This window comes from Lycium barbarum, chromosome 2 (assembly GCF_019175385.1).
Source record: "Lycium barbarum isolate Lr01 chromosome 2, ASM1917538v2, whole genome shotgun sequence".
Taxonomy (NCBI): domain Eukaryota; kingdom Viridiplantae; phylum Streptophyta; class Magnoliopsida; order Solanales; family Solanaceae; genus Lycium; species Lycium barbarum.
This window is the reverse complement of record NC_083338.1, coordinates 138,416,733-138,439,396: the sequence shown is the minus strand read 5'-3', so window position 1 is coordinate 138,439,396 and position 22,664 is coordinate 138,416,733. Positions and strand designations below refer to the sequence as shown.

The 22,664-nt window shown below is 35.0% G+C and overlaps 1 protein-coding gene across 1 annotated transcript; it reads left to right on the top strand.

Moving 5' to 3' along the window:
- The first annotated feature begins 20,364 nt into the window (after window positions 1-20,364).
- LOC132627539 (7-deoxyloganetin glucosyltransferase-like) lies at window positions 20,365-22,488 on the top strand. Its single transcript, XM_060342936.1, has 2 exons — window positions 20,365-21,257; window positions 21,376-22,488. The coding sequence occupies exons 1-2, from the start codon at window positions 20,735-20,737 to the stop codon at window positions 22,320-22,322; spliced, it is 1,470 nt and encodes a 489-aa protein (XP_060198919.1). The 5' UTR covers window positions 20,365-20,734; the 3' UTR covers window positions 22,323-22,488.
- Window positions 22,489-22,664: the final 176 nt, after the last annotated feature.

Genomic DNA, 22,664 nt, shown 5'->3' with positions numbered 1-22,664 from the left:
ATGATATAGCTCCCCCTGAAAAAGTAAACAGATATCCAGTAGTGGATTTTCTATTATCAAGGTCACCTGCCATATCCGAATCTGTGTAGCCCTTCAGAATTGGATTTGATCCTCCAAAACACAAGCATTCATCTGAGCTTCCTCTTAGATACCTGAGTATCCACTTCACAGCTTCCCAATGCTCTTTCCCTGGATTTTCGAGAAATCTGCTAACAATACCGACTGCATGAACAATATCTGGTCGAGTGCATACCATTGCATACATCAAACTTTCGACGGCAGAGGAATAAGGAATCTTGGCCATTCTCTCTTTTTCCTCCGTTATTGTAGGACACATCTTTTTGCTCAGTTTCAGATGACCAGGAAGAGGTGTGCTCACCCACTTAGCATTCTTCATATTGAAGCGCTCCAGTACACGTTCTATGTACTTTTTCTGCGACAAATAAAGCTTCTTTTCATCTCTTGAACGAGTAATTCTCATGCCCAAAATCTGCTTAGCATGACCCAAGTCTTTCATTGCAAAAGACTTACTCAACTGTTTCTTCAACTCGTCAATCCTGGAAGCATTCTTGCCTACAATCAACATATCATCCACATATAGCAGGAGGATGATAAAGTCATCATCAAAAAATCGTTGTACAAACACACAGTGATCTGAAAAAGTTTTCTTGTAGCCTTGCTCCCCCATAACAGACTCAAACTTCTTGTACCACTGTCTGGGAGCTTGCTTCAATCCATATAGACTCTTCTTAAGTTTGCATACAAGATTTTCTTTACCTTTTGCCTTGAAGCCCTCAGGTTATTCCATATAGATCTCCTCTTCTAAGTCACCGTGAAGAAAAGCAGTCTTCACATCCATCTGCTCAATCTCCAAATCAAGACTAGCAGCCAAACCAAGAATTGTCCGAGTGGAGGACATTTTCACGACAGGAGAAAATATTTCGTCAAAGTCAATACCTTTCCTTTGACCAAATCCCTTAACAACCAATCTAGCTTTGTATCTGGGCTTCAAGCTGTGTTCTTCGGCTTTAACTTTGAACACCCACTTGTTCTTCAAAGCTCTCATGCCCTTAGGCAATTTCACCAACTCATAAGTATGGTTCTCATGCATAGATTTCATCTCATCTTGCATGGCTTCAATCCATTGATTCTTGTGCTCATCTTCCATGACCTCCTCATAACATTCAGGTTCTCCCCCATCAGTGAGTAATACATACTCATTAGGTGAATAACGGGAAAAAGGAACATGCTGTCTAGTAGACCTTCTAAGTGGAATATCTGGCTCATCCACGACTTCATGAGTAGAAGCATCTACTTCATCAATAGCAGCATCGTTATCATCATCAACATGCTGATCTGGAACATGATTCTGGGCATCACCATCGTCATCGAGCCCACCAACTTCATCAGCATTTGTATGAGGAACTTGATCAAGATTAACTAAACCTTCAGAACTTGAAGATTTTATCTTCTCCGCTTTGTTAATATCTTCAATGGTTTGATCCTCCACGAAGATAACATCACGACTTCTTACGAGCTTCTTCTCAATTGGATCATATAGCTTGTAACCAAACTCATCAAGGCCATAACCAATGAAGATGCACTGCCTTGTCTTGGCAGTTAATTTTGACCTCTCATCTTTAGGCACATGTACAAAAGCTTTGCAACCAAACACTTTCAAGTGGTCATAGGAAACATCCTTGCCATACCAAACTCTGTTTGGAACATCACTTTGCAAAGCAACCGCAGGGGATAGATTAATAACATGTGCGGCGGTCAACAATGCCTCACCCCAAAAGGAATTCAGCAACTTTGCTTCAGAAAGCAAACATCTAACTCTTTCCATCAAGGTCCTGTTCATCCTCTCTGCTAAACCATTTAGCTGAGGAGTCTTAGGAGGAGTCTTCTGGTGTCTGATACCCTGTTGCTTGCAGTATTCGTCAAACGGTCCACAATATTCACCATCGTTATCAGTACGAATACACTTCAGCTTCTTTCCAGTTTCTCTTTCAACTGAAACCTGAAACTGCTTAAAGACACCCAACACTTGGTCTTTAGTCTTTAAGACGTAGACCCAAAGTTTCCTTGAGCAATCATCAATAAAGGTAGCAAAATAAAGTGCACCACCCAAGGTCCTTGTCTTCATTGGACCACATAAATCTGAATGCACCAACTCAAGCAACTCTGTCTTTCTTGAAGGAGGATGAGACTTGAAAGAAACTCTATTTTGTTTTCCAGCCAAGCAGTGCTCACACTTTTCTAATTTAGCACTTTCGAAATTTGACAATAATTTCTTTTTGGCCAGAACATTTAGTCCTTTCTCGCTAATGTGGCTAAGCCTCTTGTGCCATAACGTTGAAGAGCTATTGCTCTCAACTGCATTCACCATATCAACACAGGTAGAGGCCGTAGTCCAGTATAGACCACGATGCTTTTCGCCACGAGCCACAATCATGGAACCTTTAGTAAGCTTCCACTTTCTAGCACCATTGGTACTGACATATCCTTCATCATCCAAAACACCAACAGAGATCAAGTGCAAACGAACATCAGGTGCATGCTTTACATTGTTTAAAACTAGTTTAGTTCCAATACTAGTTTTCAAACAAATCGTTCCAACACCAGCCACCCTAGATACAGTCTCATTACCCATACTCAAAGTTCCAAAGTCACCCGGAGTATAGGATGAGAAAAGTTCCTTCCTCGATGTCGCATGAGATGCGGCACCACTGTCCACAACCCAGCTTGACTCATCACAAGCAATATTTATCAGATCCGCATCAAGGACAGTAACAAGATCTTCTGTAGTGACAGCGGCAACACGATTGCCATCTTCTTTCTTTTCCTCCTTTTCTCTATTATCTTTTTTCAAAATCCGGCAGAACTTCTTTGTGTGCCCTTTCTTCCCGCAATGATAGCACTCAATATCTTTAAGTCTGCTTCTGGATTTGCTTCTATGATGTTATCTATTTTGAGAACCACGATTCTTGCCTCTCCCCCTAGTGTCAGTCACCAAGAAATCTGATGAGGAGGAACCTTGAGATTTTCTTCTCATCTCTTCATTTAAATGACTGTTCTTGGAAAGATCCATAGAGATCACACTATCCGGAGCAGAATTTGATAATGAAGTTCTAATAATTTCCCAAGAATCTGGTAGGGAACCAAGTAGAAATAAGCCTTGAATTTCTTCATCAAAATTAATGCCCATAGCAGATAACTGGTTCATGATCCCCTGAAAAATATTCAAATGATCTGTCATTGCGGAACCATCGTGGTATTTTAAATCTAGCATTTGCTTTATCAGAAACATCTTGTTGTTACCAGTTTTTCGAGCATACAAACTTTCAAGATGCTCCCATAGGGTCCGAGCATGTGTCTCTCCAGAAATATGGTTCAACACATTATCGCCAACCCACTGTCTAATAAAGCCGCAAACCTGCCGATGCAATAAATTCCACTCTTCATCTGATTTATTATCAGGCTTTTTATTTCCAAAGACAGGTTGATGAAAATTCTTGACATAGAGCAAATCTTCCATTTTGCCCTTCCAAATGGCATAATTTACGCCACTCAAAGTAACCATTCTACTAGTGTTGGCTTCCATCGTTTATCACAAATATAAATACTATTTTATTCGAAGACCAAAGTAATTCTTTTCTGATGTGGAAGTTCAGACTGTGCTGCAACCACAGAGCATACTCAGACAGAACATTGGCTCTGATACCACTTGTTGGGAATAAAATTGACCCGTAAAAATAATATTCACGGTATCAGTGATAAACGTGGAACACTAACTTATGGTTAAATCAGCAAGAATAAAATGCAGCAATAATGACACCAAGATTTTACGTGAAAACCCTTCTGAATAAGGGAAAAACCACGGCCAAGAGGAGCAGCTGATATCATTATAGTAAGGAATTTTACACTGTGTAGTCACGAGTATAAATACTCCAAAGACCACTACACACTCAAAAATAAAAACACTCTTTTGATTTTTCCCACCTTACTACAATATCACTCACACTCTATTTTTCTTCACAGACTATTTTCTTACAGTCTATGGAATACCTCACTTTGCTCTCACCCAGATGTATTGTCTGAGATTTTGGTGTATAGCAAATGATTTTGGTGTGTTACAAATGAACCATAAATTGCCTATTTATAGGAATGAATTGCTCCTCCTTATGTCATCAATGACATCACTTTTATGCAAAAGTCTTCACTTGCATTTAATTTGGCCGGTGCCAAATTCAACCATTTGCAACTATCTTTGAAAAGAGTTGCAATTTGGCCGGTGCCAAATTCTTCCTTTGCAGATTTTTCCTTATCAAATAATGGGGATGGACCCCACAGATTAGCGTTTGTATGGTTTGACTCTTAAAGTCATACTTCAATCGTCAAGCATGTTGATTACCAGGTATGCTACCGATTTTGATTTTACTTTTCATGTACTCTTTGCTTCTTACTATGAATCTTAAATTGAAATTTCTACTAAATCTTTATTTCTCTCTTTTAAATAAGAAGAAAAAGGATTGTATGAAATCTAAAGACGTGACTTTTATATTTTGTTAGGGTCTTCAATGGGTCAGTGGAATGCAGGGAACTCTTGCAAGTCGATGAAACGATCGCCATTTTGGTGACTCATTCTGTAAGTCTCTCTATATACGATACCCTAGAATGGGAAAACCGAAAAGACAAGCGTTTTTGCCGTTTGATAGAATTTTGAAACACGCCTTTCTCCCCTTTCTCTTATTTATTTTGGAATAGCAGTTAAAACCTTATTTCCATGTGGACTTTGTAATGGTGTTTTTTAATTTCGTCAACTCTGTTTCTTCTTTCGGGGGAAAGTTGCCAAAAATTGTGATAAAAGATAAATTAGGTGTCAGACGGTGGCTATATATATATATATATATATGTTAACAAAAGAATACCGGTGGTTGAGCAACAGAACGGGGTGTTTGGATGGTGATTAAAGAAGAAGAGTGGTACTCTCTTTTTGCCGTTATTTTCCTCTATTGTCCGTTTTTTAAAATAATATGAGAAGAACATCATAAACTATTCTTATCGAACGTACATTCTTTTATTGACAATTAAAGAATTTTTTATTAATCAAACTAATCAGTTGGCTGAAATAACCATGTATCCCACTTGTACAATTTAACTATTGAACAAGAAACATATAATTTAGACTAAACTTTCTCGGTTCAGATTCTGAGTATCCACAAAATTTACCGCAACCTTGATTTCATAAAATACATGATAGATGAGTATCTAACGCCAAATTTTCACTTTTGGATGGAGTCTTTTTTTATCACGTTTTTGTTTTCCCATTTTGTTCCAATTTTCTTCCATTATGACGTCTCCTGGTTTTTTTAGTTTAATTTACATAAAAATATTCTTTATATTTTTGTGCAATTCTGAGTTCAAGCCATCTCTTGCTTTCGTGCTATATTTGATTATCGAGAATTAAAATTAAGGAGACATTAAGATAGTGCCTTCTTGAAGTTTGAACAAGGGTGGGAAAAGGAAGTATGAAGAATGGAAGATGGGAGTAGAGAAGTTCACTCAAGAGAACAAAAAGGCGAGAGAGAAGACGGCACTACATTTCTGAACCTGCATTAGTATATTATTCTTTTATTTTTTTTGTTCGAACTCCAGAGTTATAATACTCTATAGCGGTGTTCATGGTTCGATTTGGGTCGGTTATTGATTAAAACCATAACCAAACCAATTTAGTCGGTTTTTAAATGTCTAAAACCATAACCAAACCAAATAAAATAATAACCACCGGTTTGGTTATTGTCGGTTTGGTTCGGTTTGATTGAATTTTTCGGTTTATGACTAGCAGCCATGAGACTTATCAGTAAAACATTAAAAAGTTGAAAAAGACGTGTCTTTTTTTTTTTGTTCAAACGGTAACTTTTATTTATCGTTTAAGGTGGAACATACATCATAGAAATATTTTCACTATTAGTGATAGTGTCATACTCAAGTTACCCAAAGTTGCTAAACTATTACATATAGAGCTAAACACTAACTAAGTTGTGGCTGCACCATTTTTGTCATCTTAATACACATACCTGGAAATAAAGTAGAGCATAGGAGCTTTTAGTTGTTGTTACAAACATACATATTAATTAAACATAAAGACTACCTAAAATTAAAATGAAAATATATGAAATAAAAAAACTTTGTGTAATGATCCCAAACTTTGGGGCAATACTTTCATTTTGTCCTCAACTCTCCCATTTTATTAAAAACACTTTGTGTAATGATCCCAAACTTCAGATGTTTTTCTATCATTATCCTCAGGGCTAGGGTCTCGACTACAAAGAGTTGTTCTTTTCTGCCTTTTAGGAGGATTACCCACGGAAGAAGTATTAAGGCATTACCATGTGCTTGAATTGCAACAAATGTTGATGTTACTGAAGTATCTTCTATAGGAACCTCCAAATCTACAACCTCTGTCCTTTTCATATGAAAAATATTAGAAGTTTAGGACCCATTCAGACAAAAAAAAAAATAAAGGTATAAATTCGGGAAAAAAAAAAACCTAAAAGCAAATGGCTAACAAAGAAAGACTAAAACTTTAAGTTAAAGACATTAGACTCTAACGTGAGCTTCTGTTAGTAGGTTTACACTTAACACTTAAAGAGTTAAAAGACTTAAAGACATGGGCTTGGACATATTCTTAAAAACATGGGCCTTAAACAATCATGTGAAATAAGTAGACTAAAAATCAAATTAATGATTAAAAGGTATAAAATATTTATAATTATTTATGAAAAACTAATATTATACATATAAATACTTATAAAATTTATGTATATAATTTATCGGTTTGGTTCGGTTATTTATTCGGTTATTTTTTAATATAACCATAATCAAACCAAATATTATCGGTTTTTAAAATTTAAAACCAAATCAAACCAAACCAAATCAAATGTCGGGTTTTTTATTCGGTTTGGTTAAATTTTTGATTTGATTTTGGTTTTAACCAAAACCGTGAACAGCCCTAATACTCTATGAGCCCATTTGGATTGAAAAAGTGACTTCTTAAGTGCTGAAACTTATTTTATAAATAAGTAGTTATATGTTTGGATAAAACTGTTGAAACTGAAAATAAGTTGTTGATGTGTTTGGTACACAAGTGCTCTTAAGCACTTTTTTCCTATCAAAATGATTGAAATACCCTTAAAGTTGTTAACACTATAAAGAAAGATTACTATAAGATTTTTAATTTTAAAATTGATTCCAACTAAAATTAATTTATATTTTATCGGTTCCAACATAAACTGATTATTTAAGTTAATTTTATAAAGGGAAACGGGTTAAAAATACCCCTCCTGTCATTAAAGTTTTCAAATATACCCATGTCTTAATGGAAATCCCCAACATAATTCGATTTCATTTTTAAAACTGCTATATTTAAACCCAACTCATCTAAATAAACCCATATGGGTTACCCCTCCTGTGCCTAGTGGCTCCAGATGTAGTACTGGGGAATAAGTTGGTCATATATGAGTTTTTTATGTAGTTGGGTGGGGTTTAAATGAAGGGGGTTTAAAAATGAAATTGGGTTAAGTTGGAAATTTCCGTTAAGACAAGGGTATATTTGAAAACTTTAATGACAGAAGGGATATTTTTTACCCAAATTTGTGATGGAACATGGAAGATATTTTTAGCCTTTTTCCCAAAGTAGAGGGGCATTTTTGGCCCTTTTCCCTTTTATAAATATAAATATATACTGATTACTTTTAATTAAGGCAAAAGTCATAGATAGCCCCCTAAACTTTGCCACATTTTCCTCTGGGCTACCTAAACCGAGGATTGTACCTATTGGGTACCTAAACCAGTCTAAATTGATCCTATTGGGTACCTTTTGCCTATGTGGCGTTTACGTGGCGCAGCAATTAATTACACTTTTTGTTGGGCGCGTGACAGCCCTTTCATCCTTAATTTTTTTAAATAAAATTTAATAGATAAATTAATAAAAAAGTAACCTACCTCCCCCCCCCCCCCCCCAGCCGCCTGTCTTATCCCCTGACCCTATCCCACTGTACGTTGTTCTCTTCTCTTCTCCATCTTCTTCCTTTTTTTTATGCACTGTACGTTTCTCTCTTCTCTTCTCCATCTTCCTTTTTTTTTTTTTTCTCTTCTTCTTCTTCATTATAACACTTCATTTCTTTTAATTATTTATATAAAATTAATTTTTGAATTGGATGTTATTTTTTACTATCATTTTTTTGTCCTTTTTAGATCTGAAAAATAGCATTACCATCTTGTTCACCGGAAAAAATGGGGATTCACCATTATTATGACTCGTTCACCGGAAAAAACTGGAGATTCACCATTACTATGACTCTTTTTTTTATCTCACCTTTCATTAAAGGTTGGTGGGTTTTATAAAGACATTGATAGACCTAAATAAGAGAAGAAAAGGGAAATAAATTATTGGTGGGGTGGGGAGACGGCGGTTGGGGCGGTGGTGCGGCGGTCGGTGGTGGGGGAGCGATGGGCAGTTGGGGGAGGGGGGGCGCGAAGGAGATGAAAATTGGGGGAGGAGGTGTATAATTTATTTTTTAATTATTATGATGGACCCTACCGCCACGTGTCACGTTTTCATTGGACAAATTTGCCAGAGAGTATAATACACTCTCTTAATTTTGCTGATTATTGTGAAAAAGGTACCCAATAGGATCAAATTTAGACTGGTTTAGATACCCAATAGATACAACCCTTGGTTTAAGTAGCTCAGAGAAAAATGTGGTAAAATTTAGGGGCTATCTATGACTTTTGCCTTTAATTTAATTAACTGTACAATCTAGGAAGATGATTGAAAAGGCAAGTACAAATAGAAAGAACAAAAGAAAAGTTATGCTACTGTTGTTCCTTTGAATGGCTTGTGATAGTTCTTTGTTATCCTGCATCAGCCGTAGGATATCCGTTAACATAACCTGTTGGTTGATTATTTTGTGACATTCCTGAAAAGGAAAATTATGCAACATAAAATTAAAGAGCGACCTGAAGTCCTGTGGAAGCCTTTCTCCTAAGAAAGTGGAAAGTAAATAAAACACGAAAATAACATTCTTGCATTTCAAAACCAGTGATTAGTCAGGGCTCAATGGAATTCTTCAAATCTTGCAATTACCAAGTTCCACATTTTGGGTAGCTTCAACTGCCTGAAATGAAAAACCATAAATTCAGACACAGTGAAGTTCAAAGCTAATTAATCTCGTGATTGTAATCTTAAAGAAATTGATGGAGAAGAACTTACCACAAGCTCGATAGGAGTAAAATCTCTGAGAAAACTCGAAGAATAGATGCAAAGATAAAGGAAAGGAAGAGGAAAGAAGAGAAGAGGAAGAGTGCCGTGAACCGAAGAAAAGAGGAGAAAGCTCCATAGTTTAGGGCTTTTTAGCAGTGAGGGTAATATTGAAATTAAAAAAAATTATAAAGGATAGAAAGATAAAATTGTCAGTCAAACTAAATGACTAGTAAGCCAAAAAGAACTTTGGCTTTTTTCAGAATAGTGGATCCGTCCTAGACTCCTCATGAGCTCCATTTGGATCGTCCAGATGTTTTACCGGCATTAACTCTAGGGAAAAGGGTCAAAAATATCTCTTTACTTTGTTTTAATGACTAAAAATATCTTCCGTTATAATTTTGGGTCATTTATGTCCCTGTTGTTATGAAAGTTAACAAATATACCTTTTATTTGACGAAAATCCTCATATTGATTCAAATAATCCAATTTCATAAAAAATAACTCACTCTTGTATTTTACCCGCTCCGACCCACCTACTAAAATAACCCATTCTTCTTTCTCATTCTCTTCTCCTTCCTGTAATTACTCACACTTTTGCTACCCCATCAGAATAATGCGATGACAATGAAGATCCAGTTACACGTTTGTAACTATACAACCCTGTCGAATTCTTCTCCAAGTCCTTATTAATCTACCCAATGGAATGTATGTTTTGCTTCCCATTTCCCAATTTCGGTTCATCTATCGAAATATCATACATAGGGTTGACAAAATTAACCCAAACTCATTTGACCCCCCCTCCCCCCCAAGCTTTAATGGGTTTGGGCTAGAGTGATTTTGAAGATGGACTAATTTGGGTTTGGCCCAAGTTGACCCATCACAAATCATTAGCCCAAACTGGCCCATCAAATGAGCTCAAACTAACCCATTAATTGTCCTCCATTCATAAGAATAAAAGTTGCAAAACATGATCTTTTTAATTATTATTTAAATTTATTTTTGTAATTATTTTTATTTTTTAAAATGTTCATTTCTAATTTTTTAGAACAAAATATTATTATTATTTTTTATTTCCTTATTTAAAAAATTTTACTAGTAACTTTTTATTTTTAAGTTTTAAATTTTTTCTTGAGGGTCTATGCTTTTTCATTTTTGTTTAAACCCATATCCGACATACATTTGTCACTCTTAGTTATGTACAAGACAACCATAAAAATATATAAATAAGACAAAGGGGTAAAAAAGAGGAATTTGACAAAATCAATATTTATTACGTCAATTAACGTTTAATTTTCTTTTGATTTATTTTCGGAATAATTTCGAATATAATGTAGGTATTGGGATAACTTATGAGGAAATATTTACAGTGAATATCTTTATTATTTTGAGTAAAAGCATACGTTTGAGTTTTTTTATATCCAAAAAATATTTAAATTTGATTTTCAAAACACCATTTATTTAAAAAAGCATGAGCGAGGGAATATTACAATCAAAGAATATCGATATATTTAGTTTCTCAAAATGTTGAAAAGGTGGGTTAAGTTAGGCGGCTTGAGTTATTGCCTTTCATTTACCCCATCTTGACGCAGCCCATCTTGACCCAAACAAGCTTTGACAGGATTGACTTTGGCCCATCTATAAATTCAACCCTTCTTGAACCGCCCAGCTTTAGCCCAAATGACCCATTTGATACCCCTAAATTCATACTATAACAATGTCACAAGAGGTCTAATGACATTCTCCCTAGCAAACTCCTCCTGAGCTAACGAACTATAACCGGCCATCCCTCCCTCTAAATCAGCACACTTAATTTGAATTCTTGTCGACGAATCCTCCAACAACTGAACTATTATCGGTATCCCCATTTCACGAACAATTTCCCTAACCCTTTATTCGTCATAAGCAAGATAACAAAGGGCTACAGCAGCAACAATTTGAGAATCCGAACTTTTGTCCTTCAAAAGCTTTAACAAAGGGAAAATCCCACCTTCTTCAACTATAAATTTATTATTTCTGTCATTATCTTAAGCAAGTGAAGCTAATTCATTAGCAGCCTCAATTTATCTTTACCCAAATATAATGAAGCAATAAAAGACCAAACCCAAGATATTATAGGGTCATTACTAGCAATTGGTGGAAGTGAAAGAACAATACCACCATCATAATCAAATATACTAATGAGCCACGTCATATAAGCTATAGAAGATTCTAGAAGGTTATTTGCCTTACGAAAATCAATGGTGTTTTTGTGGCGGCAGCCGTCCGCGGTGGGAAAGGGAATGGGAGAATCGGACATGGATTTCGCCGGAGCGATGGGCTTGAGAGCCAAGTCGCTGGAGGAGAAAATATGAGGTAGAAGGAAGACTTGGTTAATTTAGGAGGTGGGTCACGGCGGGTAAAATACGGGAGTGAGTTATTTTTTGTGCAATCGGATTATTTGAATCAATTTGGTGATTTCCGTCAAATAAAGGGTAAATTTATTAATTTTTTTAACGGCAGGGGCATAAATGATCCAAAATTGTAACGGAGTATATTTTTAGCCATTAAGAGCCCGTTTGGATTGGCTTATAAGCTGTTTTCAGTTTTTTTGAGTGTTTGGCTGGCCAACTTAAAGTCATTTTGTGCTTAAAATAAGCTCAAAAAAATAATTGGGCCCATTTGACTTAGCTTATCTAAAGCAACTCATAAGCTGAAAACAACTTATAAGCCAAAAAAATAAGTTAGACTACCCAACTTATTTTTTTTTAAGCTAGGCATAAACCCATCCAAATAGGCTCTAAAATAAAATAGATGGACATTTTTGACTTCCAATTTAACCAGTAGTCCAAATCATTAAAAAATAATTAAAACATAAATTAATTAAAATTTACTAATTTCTTTCAAATATGGGATGCTTTCTCTGTTTTTCATGTCGGCTTTCATTAAATTTGAACAGTGACACTTTTTGTGGTCCATGATCTGCCCAAACGTTCAAACTACAGGCTGTGCTTCTGTTTCCTCATAATGTGTAGTGATCCTACTTGCATAGTATACAAATTTCTTCTGTATTGGTTTTAATTAGTGGCAAAGTTCTGTTTGAAACATTATATGATTTCTGTTCCTTTTGCAAAAATAAAAAAAGTTATTCTTCCTAGAAAAGTCGGTAGAATAACTTTTGCAAAACACTGACGGTAAGCTTTTGTGAGTGATAATACAATAAAAATAAAATTACAATTAAAAATAAAATAAAAATGACTTTGGTTGAGGCGCGAATATCTTGCTCTCTTTAAGGAGATTCAAGCCTACTGCAGCAAATCTTTACTAGTCCAGCAGTAATCTTTCTGACTTGTCTCCTCCAGGCTACAACAGCCCGATTACTTCATATAACTCAACAAACTCAGCATAAGATGTTGAGTCCAAAGCTCCACAAAAAAAACATCTTCCTTCAACTAAATAAACTCTCTTTTATTTTCCTCACTCTTTTAAAAACTCTCCAATATATTTTTTCTACACCCATGAGGTAAGGATGAAAAACTACTTGTAGTTGAAAAATTCATCCTTGAATTGATTGGATGAAAAGAGTGGATTAGTGGGGTAATAAAGTGGTGTGAATATGGAGTATAATGACTAGAAGTTTACAAAGAAAGTAAAGTAACCATTATGTGCCATTAACGTGCAGGAGTAATGAAATAGTGGTTGTGAAAATTTCAAATCAACTTATATCCACATTCATCCATTTACTCAAATGAGTAGTTAGGAAACAATGATCCTAACGTAAATGAGAAATGCTTCAGAGTTGGGTAACGTACAATTGATGCACTTAATATAATAATAAATTAATATTAAAATGCTTTAAAGGTCCACCAATCTCTCACTCATTTTAATATTAAACAAGAGAGTTTATCAGTTGATGAGAGTCTATTATGCATAATGAAGGTGTGCTCTGCATTGAACTTCCACTTAATAAAACAATAATCTTTACTCCAGAGCCGTAGTGGTCTTAGACTTTGACTGCTTAAGGGAAATAAAGAATTACTGCTTGCACATAATAATCAAGGTGTTGACATGAGCTTTAACACCCAGCACATTACGGCCTTGTGCTATCCCGGTTTCATGAGTGCTTTTGAGAATGAGCTCAATTCTCATAGGAAGCAGCCTACTTCCACACTCACATAGGTGAAATCTGTCAAGGGTGCTTCTGTAACTTAACACCCCACTCATACAAGCTACAACATTTCATTAAGAGTTTATTAACTCAATCTCCACAAATTGTTATAGAATAATGCACTCACACCATAGGGAGGGAATAAATAAAATAGTGCATTTTTCATAACAAGTCATTATATGATTCGCTTTTCCCATTGAACCTGGTTATAGGATCTTTAGTCTCCAGTTAGGTTTCCTCATATACGACTCATGAATTTTTGACCTTCAATCCCATTCCCCTCCATGTGTGCCAGACCCTTTCTCTTTCCAAGGCCTTGGTTAGTGGAAATGCAAGATTATCACAAGATTTGACATAATCAACGTTAATGATACCACTTGTCAAATATGATCTCACAGTACTGTGTTTTCTCCTTATATGTCTGGATTTACTATTATAATAACGGTTTTGAACTCTACCAATTGCAGCGGTGCTATCATAATGAATTAAAATAAGAGGAATTGATTTTTCAAAATAAGGAATTTGAACTAATAAATCTCTTAACCAATTCGCTTCTTCACTAGCTGAAGCTAAAGCAATTAGTTCAGCCTCCATGGTAGAGTTAGCAATAATAGTTTGGTTTTTTGATTTCCAACAAATAGCACCACCTGCCAACGAAAAAATATAACCAGTGGTAGAACAGGAATCACCAAATAAAGTGTTTCAATCTGCATTAGAAAAGCCTTCAAGTACAACAGGATATTTTTTTTATAAAACAAGCCATAAGTTTTAGTACCCACTAAGTATTTCATAACTCTCGTTATGGCATGTCAATGTTGACTACCTAGCTTGCCTGTAAACCTGCTAAGTACTCCAACTGCATACGCAATATCAGGTCTAGTGCAATCAGTCACATATCTCAAACTTCCAATTAAGCTAGCATATTCTTTTTTATTTATCACATCATTTTCACTTTGAACAGGAAACAAGTCAACACTTGAATCAAAAGGAGTTACAACATGCCTGCGGTCAAGAAAGTTATATTTTTTCAAAATTTTCTCAACACAATGTGACCGGTCAAGGAAAATTCCATCACATATTTTAGTAATTTTTATTCCAAGAATAAAATTTGCCTCACCAAGATCTTTCATGTCAAAATGGCTTCTAAGAATATTTTTAGTTTCACCAATAACATTTATGTTAGAGCCAAAGATCAATAAATCATCAACATAGAGACAAACAATAACATGTGACTTATTCCAAGACTTATAATAGATGCACTTATCACACTCGTTTGTTTTAAAATCATTTTCAATCATGCAGGAAATTTGATTTCTCATGCCACTGCTTTGATGCCTGTTTCAAGCCATATAGGGATTTAGTAAGTTTACACACTTTGCTTTATAGGTTTGCTTCAACAAAACCTTCGGGTTGTTCCATATAAATTTCCTCATTTAGGTCCCCATTTAAAAAGTAATTTTTACATCCATTTGGTGAATATACAAATCAAAACTTGCAGTAATAGCAATTAAAAGCCTTATGGATGTAATTCTAGTTACCGGAGAAAAAGTATCAACAAATTCTAAGTCTTCTAGTTATTTAAAACCCTTCGCAACTAGTCTAGTTTTATATTTATCAACAGAATCATCCGGTTTTAACATTTTTCTAAGGATCCATTTACACCCAATTGTTTTACAATCCAGTGGTAAATCAACTAACTTCCAAGTTTTATTGGAAATAAGTGATTCCGTTTTATCATTTACAGTCTCTTTCTAAAAAATAGCATCATGTGAAGATAAAACTTCTTTTAAAGTGAGAGGGTCATTTCCAACATTAAAAATATAAAAATCAGGACCAAAATCTTTTTCTACACTAGCTCTACTTCTTCTTAACTCAAAATCATTATTTTCTTTATCTTTCAAAACAGAAGTAGAAGAAGTAGGTAGTGATAAAATATTTTCTTCAGTCCTAGGACCCCCACTATTTTTAGAATCAAATGGAAATTTATTTTCATGAAAAGTAGCATCACCTGATTCTATTATTATATTATCTTCAAGATTAAAAAATCTATAGGTTGTACTATTTGAAGCATAACAAAAAAAAAACACAAGTAGTAACATTTTTACCCAACTTAAAAAATTTGGGATCCATTAGCCTTACATAAGCTAAACAACCCCAAATTCTTAGATATCCCAAATTTGACTTGTGGCCTCTCCACAACTCAAAAAGTGTTAATTTTGTTTTTTTATGAGGCAAACGATTCAATACATAACAAGCAGTCAAAATAGCTTCACCCCAAAACTTTAGAGGTGCACTTGACTCAATAAGCATCTCATTTGTCAACTCCATTAAAGTTCTATTTTTTCTTTCTGCTACACTATTAGATGCAGGAGAAATAAGGTGGAGTAGTTTCATGAATTATTCCCAATGATTTAACAAAAGAATTAAACTCGTTAGACTCATATTCACGGCCTCTATCACTTCTAATTCTTTTTATTTTTCTATTTTCAAATTCATGAAGATAAATTTTAAAATTTTCAAAAGCATCACTTTTATTTTTCATCAAGAAAACATATGTAGACTTAGAAAAATCATCAATAAAAGTGATAAAATATCTATTTCCTCCATTAGTTAAAAGTCCTCCAGGTTCACAACTATAAGTATGAACTAACTCTAACAATTTAGTTTTTCTTTCAACTTGAAAATGAGGCCTTTTTGTGAGTTTGGCTTTACTACAAGCCTCACATTTTTCAAAATCCTTTTTAATCGTTGGGATTAATCCTAAACTACTGATGATTCCCACCTAACGATTATTAATATGACACAAACGAGCATGCCAAAAATTAGTAGAAGAAAGCATGTAAACAGAATTAGTAATTTTATTCATCTCAACTTTCAACTTGAACATCCCATCATAAAGCATACCCCTTTCCTACAAAAATACCTTGTTTCACTATTACATATTGATCAGACTCAATAATTTGTTTGAAGCTTGCTTTATTAAGAAGAAAACTAGACATCAAATTTTTTCTCATAGAAGGAGTAAAAAGTACATATCTTAATGTTAACACCCCTCATGAGGTAAAGCTCAACTCGACATCTCCCTTTTCAAGCACTTGAGTAGTGTGAGAATCACCAAGCATGATGGTTTTGGGCTTCTCAAATGGAATATACACTTTGAACCAATCTTTGTCATAGCGGACATGACTGTTTGCACCAGAATCAGCCCACCATCCATCAACATTTTCAACCATATTTATGTCTGTTATCACCGCCACAAGTGGCTCTTCGGTAACATTCGCCTGAGGTGTAGGACCACGCTTTCAAAACTTGCAAAATCAAGCAATATGCCCACTCTTTCCACAGACAAAGCATGATCCTCCATTTTGTGCTTGTTGATTTTGTGCTTGATTATTACCACCATTATTTTTCTTGGGAGGTCTACCATTATTTTTCTTGAATATTTTTTTCTTAGGATTCATAGAGGTATTTTTGTTAGCATTAGGAGCAGCATTATTTGAAGTAATTAAATTTACTTTATTTGTGATGGGTTTAAGTTGCTCTCTTCTATTTACAAAAGCGCATTTTGGCCCCTTGCCTCTACTTCCATGCGGATTCGCATAATTAACATCTCAAGTGAAGTTTCTTTTTGTTTGTGGCGCATAGTTTTTTGAAATTCCTTCCATGAAGGTGGAATTTTATCTATTATGCCACAAACAATAAGGTTATCTCTAATTTTTATCTCCTCAGACTTGAACTCTCCAACGATCATTATAAAGTCTTGAGCTTGGTCTGGCACTAATTTGTTGTCCACCATTTGGAAACGAAAAAAATCTTCTAGCAACATATTTTTTCGCTGTAGCCTCCTCGGTATCATATTTACTCTGCAATGCTTTCCGAATTTTCTTTGCAGTAGAGTAAGTTCTATCATAATAATCATAAAAGCTATCTGATAGACAATTAAGCAGATAATACCGACACTTGTAATAATCCTCTTCGTACTTTACAACTTTTTTTTGAAGAGAAATAAGTTCTTCATCATTCATGGAAGAGTTATCTACTTTGTTTGGATTCTTCTCAGTTAACACATAAGAAACATTGAAAAAACTTAAGTAGAAAAGTACTTTACCTTTCCATCTCTTGAAATAAGTACCGTTGAACCGAAATGGCTTGTTAAGCTCTCCCACTTTGACATCCGTGGATTTTTCAATTGTAGCCATGGAATCTCCTTAAATTGTTGGTGATAATACAATAAAAATAAAATTACAATTGAAAAATAAAATAAAAATGTCTTCGGCTGAGGCGCGGATATCTCGCTTTCTTTAAGGAGATTCAAGTCCACTGCAGCAAATTTTTACCAGTCCAGCAATAATTTTTCTGACTTGTTCCCTTCAGGATACAATAGCCCGATCACTTCGTATAACTCAACAAACTCTGGACAAGATGTTGAGTCCAAAACTCCACCAAAAAGAACACCTTCCTTCAACTAAATAAACTCTCTTTTATTTTCCTTACTCTTTTAAGAACTCTCCAATATATTTTTTCTACACCCATAAGGTAAAGATGAAAAAACTATTTATAGTTGAAAAATTCATCCTTGATTGGATGAAAATAGTGGATTAGTGGGGTAATAAAGTGGTGTGAATATGGAGTATACTGACTAGAAGTTTACAAAGAAAATAAAGTAACCATTATGTGCCATTAACGTGCAGGAGTAATGAAATAGTGGTTGTGAAAATTTCAAATCAACTTATATCCACATTCATCCATTTACTCAAATGAGTAGTTAGAAAATAATGATCCTAACGTAAATGAGAAATGCTTCAGAGTTGGGTAACGTACAATTGATGCACTTAATATAATATAAATTAATATTAAAATGCTCTAAAGGTCCATTAGCTTTCTATGATAAATATTTGATGCCTAATTGGACATGAAAGCAAAAATTGAAACGTCATCTTGTATCAGTAGCATCAGGGATTAAAGGATTTTAGAGCATAGGGCTAAAATGATCCCTTATCTATGGGAGTAGGTTCATTTTGGTCCCTCAAATATAACTTGAGCATATTTAATTCCTTAATTTTGCTAAAGTGGTGCACTTTTTATCTCCCTAACGGAACCCGTTTAAAAAATAATGGTAAGGACAATTTTTTCAACGAATTTCAACTTATAGTGCTATATCCTTTCTTGATTGATGCACATTTTATTTCTTCATGCCTTCTTTATTTCTTAGGATAAATGACTAAGGAAAAATCATAGCTGATTGACCAGATTTTATAACCTCGTTCAACTTTCTTGAATAATCTGAAATTTTGAGGGCCCACGACACTGGATCCTCCTGAGCCGAGCATCATAGATGACTATTTTCAAAAATGAGTTTTGGGTTTGTAAAGAGATCGATTGAATGGATGGAATACAAGAAAAGACTGCAAAGGGAAAATCTTTTAAAACCAACATATATTTGCGTAAACAAATATTTCCTTGCCTGCCCCAAAATAGTTTCCAGGTGCATGGCTTGTTAGAATTAGTAGTCAAGAAAATCGAAATCAAATAGTCAATAAATAGTTTCCAAAGTTAACTTCATATGCTTTGTCTTCGCTTGCTGACATAACAAAAAATAAATCAAAATCAAATAAGGAGTTAATAAAAGTATCTCCTTTACAGAGAATATGTTACCTTCTGAGAAATATAGTACTGTAGCTTTGTACAGTAACTAAACCAAAATGAAGAGTTACTGAAATCCACTCTTTTACATCAATCTTTAGCATCAAAAAATTAACTCTTTTATGCATATCAACCTATCTCTTTTAGTCTGCTATGCAAATAAACCTATCCACATTGTCTTCAACAGCAACGTCGACTCATTTACACCAACCTTCAGCAGCAAAAATTAACATTTCACAGCAGGAAAATTATATTCTTAGAGCAGCAAAAAATTTCATTCAACAACAGCAAAACACAATCTTTTACAGCATCAATTTACATACTATATTTTTTTATTCCTTATTTCTTGTCTTTATTTCAATTTTTTATTCAAATAGCTTCTGTTGTATCATGCATTGCACAAAATAATTGAAGAAATTTAATACTATCTACTAGTAACATTATTATAATATACTGAAGCTATCATGTATTGCATAAAAGTTAGCAAATGTGCTAAGGAATGAGAAACAGAATCAACATATAGTGAAGAATCACTTTTTTAGTTTAATGATACCCAAATGGTGTTTCTTGCTGAAATCTTACCATAATTGGGTATTTCACTATCATGAGATCTAATAATCATTATTGTAGAAGAAAAAATCAGCTTCTTCACTTGAGTTTTCTTGCTCCAGCCGATCAAAGATTTTCACAAAGTGGCTAGAGCTTTTTTCGTGCATATGAAATTGGGGGAAAAGGCAAATGAGTTTAGTAGTTTTGTCCAGATGGGTTTAGGAGTCACGTGAGTGTCACGTGGCCTTAGGACCATTACTTTTTAAATGGGTTCCGTTAGGGAGATAAAAAGTGAATCACTTTAGCAAAGTTAAGGGATTAAATATGCTCAAGTTATATTTAAGGGATCAAAATGAACCTACTCCCATAGATAAAGGATCATTTTAGCCCTTTGCTCAAGGATTTTATTACCAAGTAAAAATATGTACAACACAAAGAAAGGAAAATAAACACTAAAAGTCGGACAGAAGGCCCCAAATTATAGTACAACAACGAACATCAGTTAACTCAATAGTACACTGCATATCTCAAGGGTAAAAGATTGAGCTAGCTGCTATTTAGCATTTTTGGGGAAGCATTGGACCATTGTTTTGCAACACGTTGGACAATTTCCCAAGTAGTTTTCAACACGTGGTGGGTGAGGATTGTGGCCAAAAGCATTGTACCTCAGAAGAAATTTCAGTAGGACTGTCATTATAGCCGACCAGGACTGTGGTGGAATGATAGGTATTCCTTTATCATTAATCAGAGGATTCAGGTTCAAATTCTGAATATAAAGTTGCATTTATTAGGGAGCGTTTTACTCTTAATGTAGGACTATCAAGGTGCCAATATAGATTTAATTGAGCTCAATGAGAATACCGACACAAGGTGAGAAACAAAAAAAGTACCATGTCATTATGACGTTGCAGCAACATGTCATTGCGGATTTGGACAAAATCAAAAGTAAGGTCATTATGTCATAGTGCTGAATTTAACATCTAATGTTACAATACTTTAGGATTTTGACTCTTTAATTAGATCGTCTATAAATATATTCATCCTCTTTCTCTTGCAAATATCATACGAATCTTTTCTGTTCCTATTTGAGAGAAACCCAATAAGAATAAACAAAAAAAAAACAAAAAAAAATGTGTTCCGTTGGTGCTGAAAATTTAGACAAGCCTCATGCAGTTTGCATACCATATCCTGCCCAAGGCCACATTAACCCAATGTTAAAGTTGGCCAAAATCCTGCATCACAAAGGATTTCATATCACCTTTGTCAACACTGAACACAATCATAGGCGTCTCCTTAAGTCTCGAGGCCCCGATGCCCTCAAGGGCTTGCCATCTTTTCGATTCGAGACCATTCCTGATGGCCTCCCACCATGTGACCCTGATACTACCCAAGACATTCCTTCCCTATCTAAATCCACTTCTACTACTTGTTTAGGTCCTTTCAAAGAGTTGCTTACAAAGCTCAATAATACTTCTTCGCCTAACGTGCCACCTGTCTCGTGCATCGTTTCTGATGGTGCAATGAGCTTCACTCTCTTTGCTGCTCAAGATTTCGGCATCCCTGAAGTTCTCTTTCGGACCCCAAGTGCTTGTGGTTTATTAGCTTACAAGCATTACCGCCATCTTGTTGAGAAAGGATACACACCACTTAAAGGTATATATATATATATATATATTTTCATGTTTTAAATTGGTCGTGGCCTATATCATTAACGCTTTTGAAGTATCTTTGGGCCTTAACGTCGTTAATCTTCTTTGGAATCAAACTGCAGATGAAAGTTACTTGACAAATGGGTACATGGAGACAACTTTGGACTGGATACCAGGCATGAAAGGAATACGTTTGAGGGATCTTCCAAGTTTCATTAGAACTACTAATCCAGAAGAATACATGGTCAAATTCGTCATCCAAGAAACAGAGAGATCGAAAAATGCTTCTGCTATCGTTGTCAATACATTTGAGCCATTAGAGAGAGAAGTTCTTGAATCACTTCAAACACTTCTTCCTCCTATCTACGCCGTTGGGCCATTGCATTTGCTCGTGAAACATGTTGAGGACAAAAATTTGGAGGACTTGGGATCGAATCTGTGGAAAGAAGAAACCAAGTGTCTAGAGTGGCTAGATTCCAAGAAACTAAATTCTGTTGTGTATGTCAATTTTGGAAGTATCACTCTCATGACACCGAATCAACTTATAGAATTCGCCTGGGGACTTGCCAATAGCCAGCTGGAATTTTTGTGGATAATTAGGCCTGATATTGTATCAGGCGAAAAAGCAGTTTTTCCACCTGCATTCCTGGAAGAAACTAAAGAAAGAGGGATGCTGGCAAGTTGGTGCCTGCAAGAACAAGTCCTTGGCCACCCTGCTATTGGAGGGTTCTTGACTCATAGTGGATGGAATTCGACACTCGAAAGCATTAGCAGCGGGGTGCCAATGATTTGCTGGCCATTCTTTGCAGAACAACAAACAAATTGTTGGTTTTGTTGCAGGCGATGGGGAATAGGAATGGAGATTGACAATAATGTGAAGAGGGACGAAGTTGAAAACCTTGTGAGAGAATTGATGACGGGGGAGAAAGGCAAAGAGATGAAGAAAAAAGCACTGGAATGGAAGAAATTAGCTGTGGAAGCTGTTGAAAAACCAACAGGATCATCTTATGTGAACATAGACAAATTGATCAATGAAATTCTACTCTCCCCCAAAATCACTAGGCAATAGTAGTGCTAATCAATAGTTGGTTCATTTTCCTTCTTTCGTTATGTTGTACGATAAATAAAATAAAAATGCTCTCTTGCATCCTCAAAAAGTCTAATACTAAGCTTGCTTTTGATACCATTTGGTCGAAATTCATAGTGATAATGCACACTTTCATTATTATTATTATTGACTTGTGAGTAATATCCACTTGCTTATTTTTATTGAACTATCCTTCATTCTTTCTACCGATTTTTCATTGACAAGCAACTTACTGCACGTAGCTTCCATAAATAGCAACGTCGTGCCTATTTTTGTCAGTTTTCTACACTATGAGCAGGCTCATGAAAGTTGAGTCAGCAATTT